Genomic DNA, 13,626 nt, shown 5'->3' with positions numbered 1-13,626 from the left:
ATGAAATAAACTATTATTCTATTCTTCGGCGTTCGCGTGCCAAAATTCGCCCGATCAGTGCTATATGACCGGAAGTACTGGCGAGGAAGGAGATGCGGAGCAGAGGAGAGTGAGATAGTGGAGTGGGCTCCGTGGATACCCTGACATGGCGGAAGCAGCATCACAAAAAGTAATGTCCCGGGCTGTTCTGAGTATTCCTTCCTCCCCGCTTTCTCCCGAGAAACCGACATACGGTGGGGACTATTTTGTCGATTGCAACGTCACTTCTGCCGATGGCCGTAATGGCCGTCTTTTTGTCAATTTCGGTTTCAAAATAGTACTTTATTTTTGCCGACCGCGTGTGGCATGCACGTGCATTGCAGATTCCACATTTCGTACCTTCCAGTTTGTATAATGAGACTAAAGGGAGGTAGTTTTTTTTTTTTATAAAAGGTCATCATTGCCACTGCAGTTGGTCCTCAAATCTTCGTTGCGTTCATCTCGTTTTTCTACACCTGTTTTTTGTATTCCATCTAACGATGTCTTGTGGTATAACGCATGACGAGGCACTATCCGCTACCTGCGGCATATAATTTGCAGGCTACACTCACGTTGCTATCATTTGTTGTTTCCGAATTTATTGCTGAAATGGTACACAAGTCATAAAATCTGCAATTCATCGCCATTGCGTTGATGCTCTTTCGAAGGCTTGCCAGATGTCGCATGTTTCCGGCGGCGATTACGGCAGCAAGTCAGGCTCAGTAATTTCTGGAATGGCCGTCTGGAGGATCTGCAGAGAAAATTGCAAAGAAGATATTAGAGGAGAATGTGTAGCCGGTATGCAAAGACTGGAAATAAGAAACCCAAATTGCGTGGTTGAGCAAAGCTGCATTGAGTTGGCTGTCTTACAGGGATTTTTTTTAAAGTCCAGAGCACTTTAGGGGATCGCCCTGTCGTCGTAGCTTGCTCGCTAGACCCAAGTAGAACCACACGGCGTTCCGTCATCGCGGCGTAACCCAGAGGCTTCGAAAGCCAAGCAATTTATATAGTCACAAGCGTTCGAAACTCGTGAACCACTGGCGCTTGACACACATCTCCTCGTAGTTTAGCGCAAAGAAAACTGTAGATACATTTGAGGCAAAATATACGTAATTAACCGGCAGTGTCCGCGTTCATTTGGTTGGGAACGCTATTTGGGTTGGTTTTTAAGCGAAAAAAAGTGACAGCGCAACGCCGGCACAAGTGGGAGAAAAAGCAAGCACAATAAGAACAGACCTCCCGATGGCGCACTTTCATGCAGGGGGTGCGCGTAGCAGTGAGCGGAAATGGCGCTACAGCCCATTATCAAGAATCCCTGATGTGCACTTCCGCCCGCTTTCACATTGGGGTGAACCGCTTTTATTTTAATGGCAGTGAAGCGTTTAAGATGCAAAGCATCTCTTGCTCGGGGCTATGTCCGGCGCCCGTCCGTTGTCCGAACCTCTCCCACAACACTATAAAAAAAAGAAATAGATAGCGGCGCCCGGTTTCGATCCCACGACTCCCTGGCCGCAACGGGAGGTACGCGGTGCTCTTCCCACTACGCTACTAATCCGGGACAGGAGCAAGTGCTGCGAACGCGCCTTATGTCCTTGACTCATTCCAACTACGTCAAGAAGCTACTGATACAACGAAGGCACGCGAAGCTGAACGTCAACGGAAACGACGAACTGAAAACTTTAGAGGAGGATGTTGAATTTCCAGGGGGAAAGCTGTGGCGGGAAGCGCCACGCGCCTTGCAGCTCAACCAGCCCCGTCCGCAGCGCCTCTGATGCTGATTGTGGCAGGATGCCCCTAGGGATTGGCCAACCAAAGAATCCATCACGAGGTAGCTTCGCGTTCAACCACCGTCGTCATCTTCCCGTAAGGGAACCGCCGAAGAAGGAGAAGACAAAGCTGCGAACAGGAGGGCGTGTACATTGCTCTCAGCCGGTGCACCAATGTCAACAACCTTTATCTCACCAACGCTGACGGAGACTACCGATTCTACCGCAGAACTTAAAAAACAGAGCAAATGGCAAGGACTAGGAAAGAAGCACAAACAAGCGCTGCGCTTGTTACAGCGCTTGTCTGTGCTTCTTTCCTAGTCCTTGTCATTTGCGCTGTTGTTTCAGTCCAGAATGAACCAACTGGTCCCAGTCGAGACGCTAATTCAGTTCATTTCTACCACAGAGACGACAACATCGACAAGAACATGATGGACGAGTTTCGGCGCCTCGAGAACCACCGCCTACTCACCGTAACACAACAGTATACTTGCGTGTCTTTGCCACCGGTGTGGACCCGGACGCGGAATTCCCTCTGGCGCTAGGAAACACCACATCACTCAACATAACGGCAACACAATGGAACCACACGGAACCGCCAAGATGCTTCGCATCCTCATCAGGATTCCCCACGGGAATATGGTGTAATTTTTTTTAGTGTTTTCGGATGGGACTGAAACGATGTCAAAATATTCCCTTAGGCCCCATCGTCTGATACGAAAGGAAGAAAAATCTGTTTGCGGGCTACATTCGAAGCTACATTCGGGGCGCCGTAGTGGGGGGTTCCGGAAAAATTTTGATTTTGACCACCGGAGGACCTTTACTGTGCGCCAATGTATGAACACATGGGATTTTTCTCTTTTCGACTCCGTCAGAAGGCGATATAAGTTTCAACATTTTATATTGCACAGTTTTATTGCGTGCCGCACTCGCAACAAATGGTAAACAAAAAGTTTCTACGAAACTACATGAAAAAAGCTTTTACATCGGAATGAGTTTGGCACGAAGCATATTTACGGCGTTGGCTGAATTGGCGACATTTTGCGGCATCTGCGGCGGTACTAACGGAACCCTATTTACTTGGAGCGTTTGGCGCTTCTCGCAAACATTCCTCGCCTTCGTCATTCGCTTTCTACTCGAATTAGTCGTGCCCTCGGACTCGCCTTTGTTCCAGATGAGGTCGTCCTCCGACCCATCGAGCTTGTTCTATATTTCCTCCATCTTCAACCTTTTCTCTCCGGTCGCAAGGGAAACAGCACTCCACAGTATATAGAATAGAATTAATGGCACACTTCCAAAAGGGGCGCTCGTTTCAGCGGACCGGAAGGTGCTTTTTGCTTGACGGTAGTAGCCATTCACTCGGCGTATTCCCACCGTTTACGGAAACGTCCGCCGGCTGAATCGCGTCAGTTAACGACCAAGCCCGGTTACCATGCGCGAAGCAGGTGCCACATGCTTCCTGTAGTGTATCCAGGGAAGCTATTCCCAGTAAGAAGCGCTTGTCCAGATTTGGACCTGGTCGTGTTTCCCTCAATTATTTGAAACAGTCTCCAAAATGAATCCCAATACTTCTAAATGCCAATGCCTGATCAATTAGCTTCTGTGAAATGCTTTCAGAGATCCGCCGTACGTTGCCAGCATAACACCGCTGTCTAATGTCACTTCATATCTTCATCTGGGAATTCGCTTTACCTGTGATCTCACATAGGCCGTTCACATTGAACGTCTTTCTATGAATGCTAACGAAATCTCCGACTATACTCGTCTGATTTCTTCATCCGATTCAGTCTCACTGAAACGTTTGCTCCAGGAATCCCTCTTCCAGTCTAAATGAAAGTATGCTTGTCATATATGGGACCCTAGTACTGTCACACTGACACATACGTTGGAAGCTATTCAAAACAGCGTACGCTGCTTGTATACGCTTGCTATCTGTACACGTCATGCCAGCTTGTCGTAAACGAACATTATGATGGGAAACGAATGCTTTCCTGAGCTATTCGCGCAACTAAGGTACTTACGTTCCCGTCTCTTCCATAAAGTGTATTATACTAACACACATTCACAGACAAGCCAACCGGTCTACGTTTCTCCACAAAATGACCGTTGCTTTAAATTACGAATTGGCGTATTCCATACTAAACTTCATTCGGTTTAATTTATGCAAAACTCTAAAAATGCTAACCGAGAATGGGACCGCCTTCCGTGCTCTGTCACTGCCGAATCTGTGGCCTATAGAAAGCAATCACCGTTTTGGTTTGTTAAACTTCTCCTCTCTGTAACGCCTCCGGTCATCGACAGTATTAAACGGATTAATTACGCCATAAATACGCCCAAAAGTTGTGGGTTCAGTTCCCGCCTGGTACGACGTTACTGTTCTTCCCTTTTTAACTGAGAAGCTGTTTAGCAAATCGTTAGAGTTTTACCTCAATCTTTTGTTTGTAATAGTTAAATTTTCAAATTTCCATGTCTTACGCGCCAAAGATGCACTCGGTCTATATGGGATACTGTAGTCAATGACTAGGGACCGATTAAGTCCACCCGGCGATATTTAACGCGCGCCGAAATCGTCACACACAGGAGTTATCGTGTTGCTTTTTTTTTTCCATTCATGAAAGGGCCGCCGTGGCTACGATCCAATCCGTGTCCTTGGGGTTAGCAGCACAACGTCCTTGCACTAAGCCATCGATGCCTCGTGCGTACCTTCCTTAGCGTTCTTCATTGTCCCCTTTGCGTTGTTTATTTATTTATCAAGCCGCAAATTCTCAATAACGTAATAAGGCAAATTCTGAACACCAAAAAGTAACCTTGGATGTCGGCTTCCCAGATCATCGGCCTGAGCGAACGTGTCAGGCAGGTCTAGTCCGTAAGTTTCGGGGAGAAGCGCTACAGCCGCGGCGCTAATCCCTCCGGCCACCAGGAGGAGCGAAGGAACGAGGGTCCAGTGCGCATGGATCATCTGAAAGGAATTGCACATAAAAAGCTATTGCAAGTGGATTCCTGTTACAGAAGAACTGCGGGATGTGGTTTGTATAATCGAGGGCACATGTTTGAAACTCAGCCACAAAAAACAACACTAAGATAGCCGACAGTTCAGCACGTGGTTTTGCATCTCTAGCAGTGAGACGACGCGCAGTTTAATTTAGGCTTATACAGCCGGCGCTGGCCAGGCAGGGAACGTGATGCTTCGATATTGCTCGGAAGAATGGAGGTGGTTGTCCTAGCAAGCTTATTCGCGCTGTGTGACTGGCGACACGAGTTTGCCACACACCAATCTCCCTCGGTCTGGTAACTGCTCTATGTACGCGAGAGGTCCGCGTGCCAGAATGTTCTCTGACGGCGATTGTCGGGAGGGTTACAATGACCAACGGCAGCGCCGTACGCCGTAGCCTGGGATTTACTAAGTTCAGGCTAAAGGCGCCTGTACTTGCTGAAGATCTTTCATTATGTCTTCCATTCTTGCCGTTACCTGAGGTTGCGCCTTAGTCGTGGATTCCCCATAAGCCACAGTGCCAATGGCCTTCAGTAACACGTCGTAGCGAGCCCGGCGGTGTCGACGTGGGCCGCTGTGAACGCCTTAAGTTTACTGTCGTAGTGTCCTTTGCGCGTATAAAGGGTCTTCTCCGTCATGGAAGTCTCAGAGACCAACTCGGCGATGGGGCTTTGGTGTGCTTTGATCGAGGCCCGAGAAGTGAATATCCTGAGCGGCTGGCACCAGACGACAGTTTTTTAAGTGCAGAGCACTTTAGGGGCTCGCCTTGTTGTCGTAGCTCGCTCGCTGGACCCAAGTAGAGCCACAAGGCGTACTATCGTAGCGGGTGTTGTCGCTGGGGAGAGAGAGAGAAATAACTTAGTTACATAAAGGGCTAGGGCGCGGTGGGCACGACCCGGACGGTCGCGACGACTTCAGCCGCTTGAGTCACAAGCTTCTTCTGGAGCTGGGGTTCCGAGCGGCCAAACGCCTCCATCCACTGGTCAGGAGAATTAATTGGAGGAAATGGGTCCTCTGCACAAGCCCACATTTGGTGTTGGACGGTGGCTTTTTGACCACTGCGGGGGCAGAGTGAGGATGGGTATAGGGAGGGGTGGACATGATGGAGGACGGCTTTGTAGGGTAGAGATTCCGTTTGGAGTTGACGTCAGAGGCGTTCTTCCTCCAGAATGAGGGATGAGTGAGCGGTGGGAAGCTTGCGGCGGGAGAGGCGGTAATGCTGTGTGACCTCTCGGAATGTGAGCAGACTGTCCCTGGTCGATCTGGCTCCATGGAGGGAAGAGTCCACATCGTACGCCCGGGTCACAAGTGCTCGGGCTGCCGTGTGGGCCGTCTCTATCCTTCCAATGACCGTGTGAGCCGGGAACCATTGGAGTTCGACCATGTCGAATGGTGAATTTAGAACTAGAATTTTGTGTGCCGGGGCGGAAATGAGCCCTTTGGCAAAGTTTTGAATGGCCGTTTTCGAATCCAAAATACAATTTCAGGAGTGGGCCTTTGGGTTAATGCCAATGTGATTGCCGCCTCTTCCTCGACATGCGGGTGACGGGTGTGAATGGTGAAGGTTTCAAGAGGAGGAGATGACGCGGAGTGAATTACAGCAATGGCGAATGCATCTTTGTGCCGATATTCTGCGGCATCGACATAGAGGGTCGCTCAGGAAGGGGGAATTTTTTATCTAGTGTCGTGGCTCGATGAATCCGCCTTTCATTATAAAATTTTGGGTGCATGTTTTTGGGGATCAGTCGAACGATGATATCATTTCTGATTGATGATTTGATGTAGCACACAGACTCAGGGCTTTGATCTTGACTTTCTGCAAGAGGAGTCTGCCCGCAGAGCAGCGCCCTAGGTGGCTGACTTGGCCAATGCGGCGGCCTTCGATTAGTTGTGCTGCCGTATTGTATGTCCCTGTTGCCTCTAATCTGGCAGTGGGTGGAGTCGCTGGTAACTGCAAGGCAGCTCGGTATGCTTTGAAGATGAGACCTTCTACTTTCCTCATTTCGCTGGCGTTGAGGGGAAGATAGGGAAGAGCATATGTTAAACGGCTGATAACAAACGCTTGTACGATTCTCAAGCGGTCTCGTTCTTTCAGGCCGTGCCCTCGGGCAACGATCCTGCGGAGCAGGTCAATTATTTGGTTAACATGCGCCGAGAACTTTTTGATTACCTCCGTATTGCGCCGATTACTCTGTAGCATAAATCCTAGAATTTTGAGGTTTTTGACCCACGGTACAGGATTCCCGTCCATTAAAACATGGATGGAAGCGTCTTGCGAAGGTCCAGATCCTTTTGCTGGCAAGACAAGCATTTCTGATTTGGTGGGACAGCATTGCAGGCCCGCTACTCGGGCTCCTTGCACGACGGCTGTAGCGCCAGCTTGAAGGGTTTATTCTATGCATGCATCACTTCCTCGAGTGACCGATACGGTTATATCGTCTGCATACATGCTGTATTGCAGACTGGGCACTCGATCTAGAGCACAGGCTACGTGTGACACAGCTAGATTTAACAGTAAGGGGATATGACCGACCCCTGCGGTGTGCCGCATGACGGTAGCTGTATATCAGGAGATTGGAAGTCACCCAGTGTCAGCGTGAGTGTTCAGTGTGATAGGAAGGCGCGAGCATAGTTGTACGTCCGTAGGCCTGGCCCTATGCGTTCGACGCCTGCCAGAATGGCTGAGTGAGATACCTTATCGAATGATTTTGTCAGGTCCAAGGCCAGAATGGCCGCTGAGTCTCGTGAGGGAGGGCCCTTCAGCAAATCCCAGTATAGCCTCAGGTGGACATCGTTTGTCCCAAGCCCTGCCCTGAAGCCATACATGTTGGGCGACAACAATTCTTTTTCTTCTATTAGCCTGCTTATTTGTGCCATAATTATTCGTTTCATTATTTTTCGTATACATGACGCTAGCGATATCGGCCTGAGACTTTCTGTCGAAAGCTGTTTGCCCGGCTTAGGGATTAGGGTAACATACGCATGACGGAACGCTCGAGGAAGAGTGCCCTCTGTCCAATGCTTGTTAAAAAACTTGGTGAGATAAGATATCGAACCATCGTCGAGGTTTCTAAGCATCTTATTCGTGACTCGGTCTTGCCCTGTGGCGGAAGACGTTCGCACGTCCTGCAGCGCTGCCCTGACCTCTGCCTCTGTGATATCCTCGTCCAAGGAGGGGTTAGGCGGACCGGAGTAGTCCGGGTGCTGTTGCTGTTCCCCATCTGGTACATATCTATTGATGAGGTCTCGAATTACCTGGTACGGATCGGTCGCAAGCTGTCTGGTAAGTCGGGCAATTTGGTTCGCCTACTCCTTTTTAGAACGTGATGGATCGAGTAGGTGTCTTAGGAGAGACCAAGTCCTCTTCATGCTCATAGCGCCTTGCAACCGATCGCACAGCTGTTCCCATTCTGATCTGATTAGTTTGTTTGCATAACATTCGATTTCCTTGGCTACGGTGGCTATTCGCTTTCTTAGGCGCCTGTTATGCTTTTGAGTGCGCCATCGCCTCTTAAGGCCTTTGAGGGCTTCCCACATATGCTGCAATTTAGAGTCGACGTGTGGCGTCGGTATTTCGGGATCAAATTCTTTTTGGTGATTCCGTACATCCAGCTGCTCCGTCCATTGAGCTAGGTCAAGCGTTGGGGAGGAAGGCAGGTTCCCAGCTTGTCGTGCCTCCCGGAAAGCGTGCCAGTCTGCGATGACAGTCTGCATACGCTGTGGTGGTGTGGGGTGTTTGAGAGTCGTGCGTAGCTGTATTATGTGATGATCACTGCCGGGGATGTAGTCTAGCCTACTCCATTCTGCATGGCCCACTCTATAGGTAAGGGTGAGGTCCGGGGTGGTGTCCCGTTGTACACTCGTTTCCTCCCTAGTTGGTAGATCCGGTGGAGTTACGGTGGAGGTAGATCCGGTGGATCCGGTGGTAGATCCGGTGGTAGATACGGTGGAGGTAGATCCGGTGGATAAATGACCGAAAATTATGTGTGTTGCTTGGGGCTACTGTAAATGTTTAGTAAATGAATGACCTGTTCTGTCCTACGCTTCGGGTAGACCGTTACAAAGTCATGGGGGATGCAGCAGCTATCAAAGTGCGTGTGTTGTGCTAACAGGTTTTGCTGTACTAGAACTGCAGTGTCGTGTTGTGTTTGCAAGGACTGATAACCTAGACGTTTGACACGCTTTCCGGGTTCCTGCAGCGAAATTATGTCCGGGGGATTTTCTACCTCTTCTAGCAGTAGCTGCAGTTCCGCTCGTTTCCGAGCGAAGCCCGGACAGTTCCACTGCCATATCACGAGTACCTTAGAGGCCTTCATCGGTGATACCATTAATTGGAACGTTTTGAGGAATTTCCAGTTGACAAACGCTGTGGCAGTACACATTTGCCTTCTCTTCGATATTGAGTTTTAGGTGCGGAGTACTTTAGGAGCTCGCCTTGTCGTCCTAGCTCGCTCGCTGGTCCCAATTAGAGCCACACGGAGTTCCGTCGTAGAGCAGCTGTCATTGCGGCGTAACGCAGAGGCTTCGAAAGCCAAGAGGTTTATATAGCCATAAGCGTTCGCAACTCCTGAACCGCTGGCGCTTGTCATCATCATCATCATCACCAGCCTATCTACGCCCACTGCAGGGAAAAGGCCTCTCCCATTATTCTCCAATTATCTCGATCCCGTGCCAACTGTGACCAATTTATCCCCGCAAACTTCTTGATCTCATCTGCCCATCTAACTTTCTGCCGCCCCCTGCAACGCTTGCCTTCTCTAGGGATCCACTCTGTTACTCTTAATGACCAGCGGTTATCTTGCCTTCGCATTACATGCCCTGCCCACGTCCATTTCCATTTCTTAATTTCTAGTAATATGTCTTTAACACCAGTTTGCTCCCTGACCCACTCCGCTCTCTTCTTGTCCCTTAATGTTACACCTATCATTTTCCGCTCCATTGCCCGCTGAGTCGTTCTCAATTTAAGTTGAACCCTCTTAGTGAGCCTCCAAGTTTCTGCCCCGTAGGTGAGTACCGGTAAGATGCAGCTGTCATACACTTCCTTCTTCAGCGACAATGGTAGGCTGCTATTCATTATCTGAGAATGTCTGCCATATGCACCCCACCCCATTCTGATCTGATACATCTCCCTGTTGTTTAGGGCAAAGAAAACTGCAGGTACATTTGAGGCAAAATATACGTAAATAACTGGCTGCGCCCGCGTTCATTGCGTTAGGAACGCTCGTTGTGTTGGTTTTTACGATAGTAAGCGAAAAAAGTGGCAGTGCAATGCCAGCACGTGAGGGAGGAAAAGCAAGCACAAAAAGAACAGAACTCCCGATGCCGCAGTTTCAGGCAGGGAGCGCGCGAGCACTGCGAAGACGGGAAATTTGAATTGCATTGGGTGGCAGCAGTGAGGGGGGGAGAGAGAGAGAATCAACTTTACTGAGCTCGAAAATTCGATGGTGCGCGCAGGCACCAGACGGGGTGGTTCCCTATTCACGGGACCCATATGTATCCAGCAACTCCTGGCCCCTGGCCGTCAGTGCTAGCTGAGTTGGCAGGGCGGGGCTGGACAACAAGGTCTCCCATCGCTCGGGGGGTTGGGGATTGGGGGTGTTGGGGGGAAAGGGCGGTGGGGGGTTCTTGAGGTCTTTGCACTCGGCTATGATGTGTGCCAGAGTGCCTCTTTCCGTTTTGCAGAAAAGGCAGAGTGTGTCGTGCTGCCTCGGGTACATTCGATGTAACAGAACGGGATGCGCTAGCGATCCCGCCTGCATGCGCCGCAGGATCGTTTGCTGTTGCCTGATTAACTGTGGGTGCGGTTCGGGAAGTTTGCACCTCGCGTTTCTATACATCTGAGTAATCTCTTTAAAGCTGGTCACGGGATGCGGTAGCTCAGCCGGCTCGTCCTCGGCCCGGATGGACAGTTCTCGGGCGTGGTGGTCGGCGAGGGCGTTGCCTTCCACCTTCGAGTGAGCCGGTACCCACACGAGCTCGATGGCTCGTCCCGGAGGCTTGTGCTTGGAGAGAATGGCTCGCGCCGTGGTAGAGATCACTCCCCTTCGGAAGCTTCCGTAGGCTGACTTTGAATCTGTGACCACGGTGTCCACGCTCGGTTGCACGAGTGCGAGTGCCACGGCTGCTTCTTCCGCAACGGCTGGGTCTGTCGTCCTCAGCGACGCGCTGACGATCAGCTTGTCGATGGACGTGGCTACCGCCGTTGCTCGGTCGTCATGTTTTCTGAGCGAGGCGTCCGCGTAGAGTACCCTAGGGTTCTCCTCCAGCTGTCGAGCCAGGGCCTTGGCTCGCGCGGTCCGCCTCCCTTCGTTCTTCCCCGGTTGCATGTTCCTGGGGAGTGGCTTGGTTTGAATGGCCTCTTTCCACTGCTCGGGAAGGGCTGCCTTGGTTGGCAGTGGTTCTATCTGCCATCCTATTTTCCGCAGGACGACCCGGCCGTGCTCCGTTTGGCTTAGCCGTACCCTTTGGTTGGACAGGTGAGCCTCGATCAGCTCCTCCACCGTGTTGTAGGCCCCCATGTCCAATAGTTTCTGCGTGGACGAGTAGATCGGCAGGCCCATTGCCTGCTTGGTTGCTTTACGCAGCATCGTGTTCAGGGTGTCTCTGTTTGCCTTCGTTAGCTGGAGGTACGGGGCAGAGTAGGTCACCCTCGACACGACGAATGCCCGCACTAGGCGCATTGCGTCGTCTTCCTTCAGGCCTCTGTTACGGTTAGAGACCCTTCGGATCATGCTTAATATCTGCTCCGAGGTGTTCTTGATCTTTGTGACGGCCGCGGACGCTCGTCCGTCGCTTTGCAGCAGCAGACCCAGGATTCTGATCTGTTGCGCCGGTTTAATGGCTGTGCCGTCGATGGTGATGGTCACGTTCGGCGGCAGTTCCTTCTTGGGTCGTCCCGGCTGAACCATGAGCAGCTCCGATTTCTGGGGAGCGCAGCTCAGCCCGCAGGTCTTTGCATATTCGTGCACGGTAGTTGCCGCCCTCTGCAAGACTTCCTCCGCCCAGGCATCGGACCCGGATCGGTTCGTCCACACAGTAATATCGTCGGCGTACAGTGCGTGGTCCACGCCTTCGATTTGTTTGAGTAGACTGGGCAGGGGCAGGAGGGCCAGATTAAAGAGCAGGGGCGACAAGACTGACCCCTGAGGGGTGCCTCTCTCGCCGAGCTCGACGGGTTCCGACTTCTCTTCCCCTATCCTGATGGTCGCGGTTCTTCTCGTTAAGAAGTCCTTGATGTAGCCGAAGGTCTTCCGACCGCATCCCGTTTCGTTGAGATTTTGGAGCACGCTCGCGTGAGACACGTTGTCGAAGGCCCCTTTTAGGTCTAGGGCGAGTATCCCCCGCGCCGCGTTCCCCGTCGCCTTCTTGACGACGAGTTCTTGCAGTTGGATCAGGACGTCCTGGGTGCCAAGGTGTTGTCTGAACCCATACATGGTCTCGGGCATTTGGTTTGTTTCTTCCAAGTGTTTTTGAAGTCTGCGAAGGACCATACGTTCCATCACCTTCCCCACGCACGACGTAAGGGAGATGGGCCGCATGTTGTCAATCGTCAGCGCTTTTCCGGGTTTCGGGATGAATCGAACCTCTGCCTCTTTCCATTCTTTCGGCAGCTGCGAGCTCTGCCAGGTTTCGTTGATGTGCCCCAGGAGGCCGCGGGCCGCCGCTTCACTCATGTTTCCAAGCAACTTGTACGTGATCGCGTCCCTGCCGGGGGCGCTCTTTCTGTTGCTGTCGTCAATGGCCGACCAGAGTTCCGTCATGGTGAACGGTCTGTCCATCTCTTCGTTTTCAGGGCCTCCGTACCTCTCGGGCGTCGGGTACTGGCCTCGCTCGGTCTTGAGGTATTTTGCTTTCAGGTCTTCCAGTAGCCTGCGGCCGTCTCCCTTGTACGTGTTGAGGATCTTGGTGAGGTTGCGGTTGGTTGCGGTCTTGCTGCTCATCGGGTCGATTAGGTGCCTGAGTAAGCACCACGTCTTCCGTGCCGATAGCTTACCCTGCAAGCCATCGCAAGTGCTCAGCCAGTTCTCTTGGCATAGCTTGGCTGCGTATTCGGCGATCTGTTTGTTAAGGACCGCGATACGTTTGACCAGCTTCTTGTTGTGACGCTGGCGCTTCCACCTTCGCGTTAGCGAGTGCCGGGCAGCCCACATGTGAGCCAGCCTGGCGTCCACGAAAGGTGTCTGCGCCGTCGTCGTTATGTCTTGCGTGAATTTCTCGAGGGCCTTTTTCTGATCCCTCGCCCATTCGGCGTACGTTTGCTTTCGGTCGCCTTTTTTATCGTTCTCCGAAGCCTCTTCGATTTCGTGAGTGTATTTCCGCATCTTGTCCCAGTCCGTTACGCGTGCCGTCCCCAGCATGGCGCGGTATTGGGGTCCTTTGATGGTAATGCCGATTACGCTGTGGTCGGAGCCCAGGTCCACGTCTTCGTTTCTCCAGGACACGTCCAGTGCCCCCGATAGCCATGACAGATCCGGAGTTGTGTCCCTATTGGCACTGTTGCCCCTTCTGGTGGCCACGTCTGGCTCGTTTAACAGGGCCATCTCATGGTCCTCCATGGTGTTGGCTAGAGCTTTTCCCCTCTTCGATTGGTACTTGTACCCCCACGTTGTGTGAGGGGCGTTGAAGTCGCCGAGGATCAGGAGCGGCCTGCTCCCCGCCAACCTTTTCGCCTGGCTCACTACTCGATCAAAGTCGTACTGCCTCTGTGACGGGCGGCAGTACGCGCTCATGACGTATAGATTTCCCGTGTTGCCAATTGTTCTTGCGTGAATCTCGACGAGCGTGTGCTCGCATCCGCCCTGCGCCGTGACGTGTTGAGTAGCCGCCACGTTGCTGCGGACGAGCACCGCT

The 13,626-nt window shown here is 51.7% G+C and overlaps 1 protein-coding gene across 1 annotated transcript in view; it reads right to left on the bottom strand.

The window, feature by feature from the left end:
- Positions 1–619: 619 nt before the first annotated feature.
- LOC144168464 (organic cation transporter protein-like) overlaps positions 620–13,626 on the bottom strand; it is a 56,733-nt gene continuing 43,726 nt past the window's right edge. The window contains exons 6-7 of the mRNA XM_077697444.1: positions 4,592–4,743; positions 620–769 (exon numbers count right to left, since the gene is read on the bottom strand). Of these exons, the coding sequence (XP_077553570.1) occupies positions 640–769; positions 4,592–4,743 (282 nt within the window). The 3' untranslated portion in view covers positions 620–639. The remainder of the gene's footprint in view (positions 770–4,591; positions 4,744–13,626) is intronic.

Source organism: Haemaphysalis longicornis, unplaced genomic scaffold (assembly GCF_048455015.1).
Source record: "Haemaphysalis longicornis isolate Haplotype H1 unplaced genomic scaffold, Haemaphysalis longicornis Haplotype H1 scaffold_2, whole genome shotgun sequence".
In the NCBI taxonomy this organism is placed as follows: Eukaryota; Metazoa; Arthropoda; class Arachnida; order Ixodida; family Ixodidae; genus Haemaphysalis; species Haemaphysalis longicornis.
The sequence above is the reverse complement of the archived record's forward strand: the minus strand, read 5'-3'. Positions and strand labels throughout refer to the sequence as shown.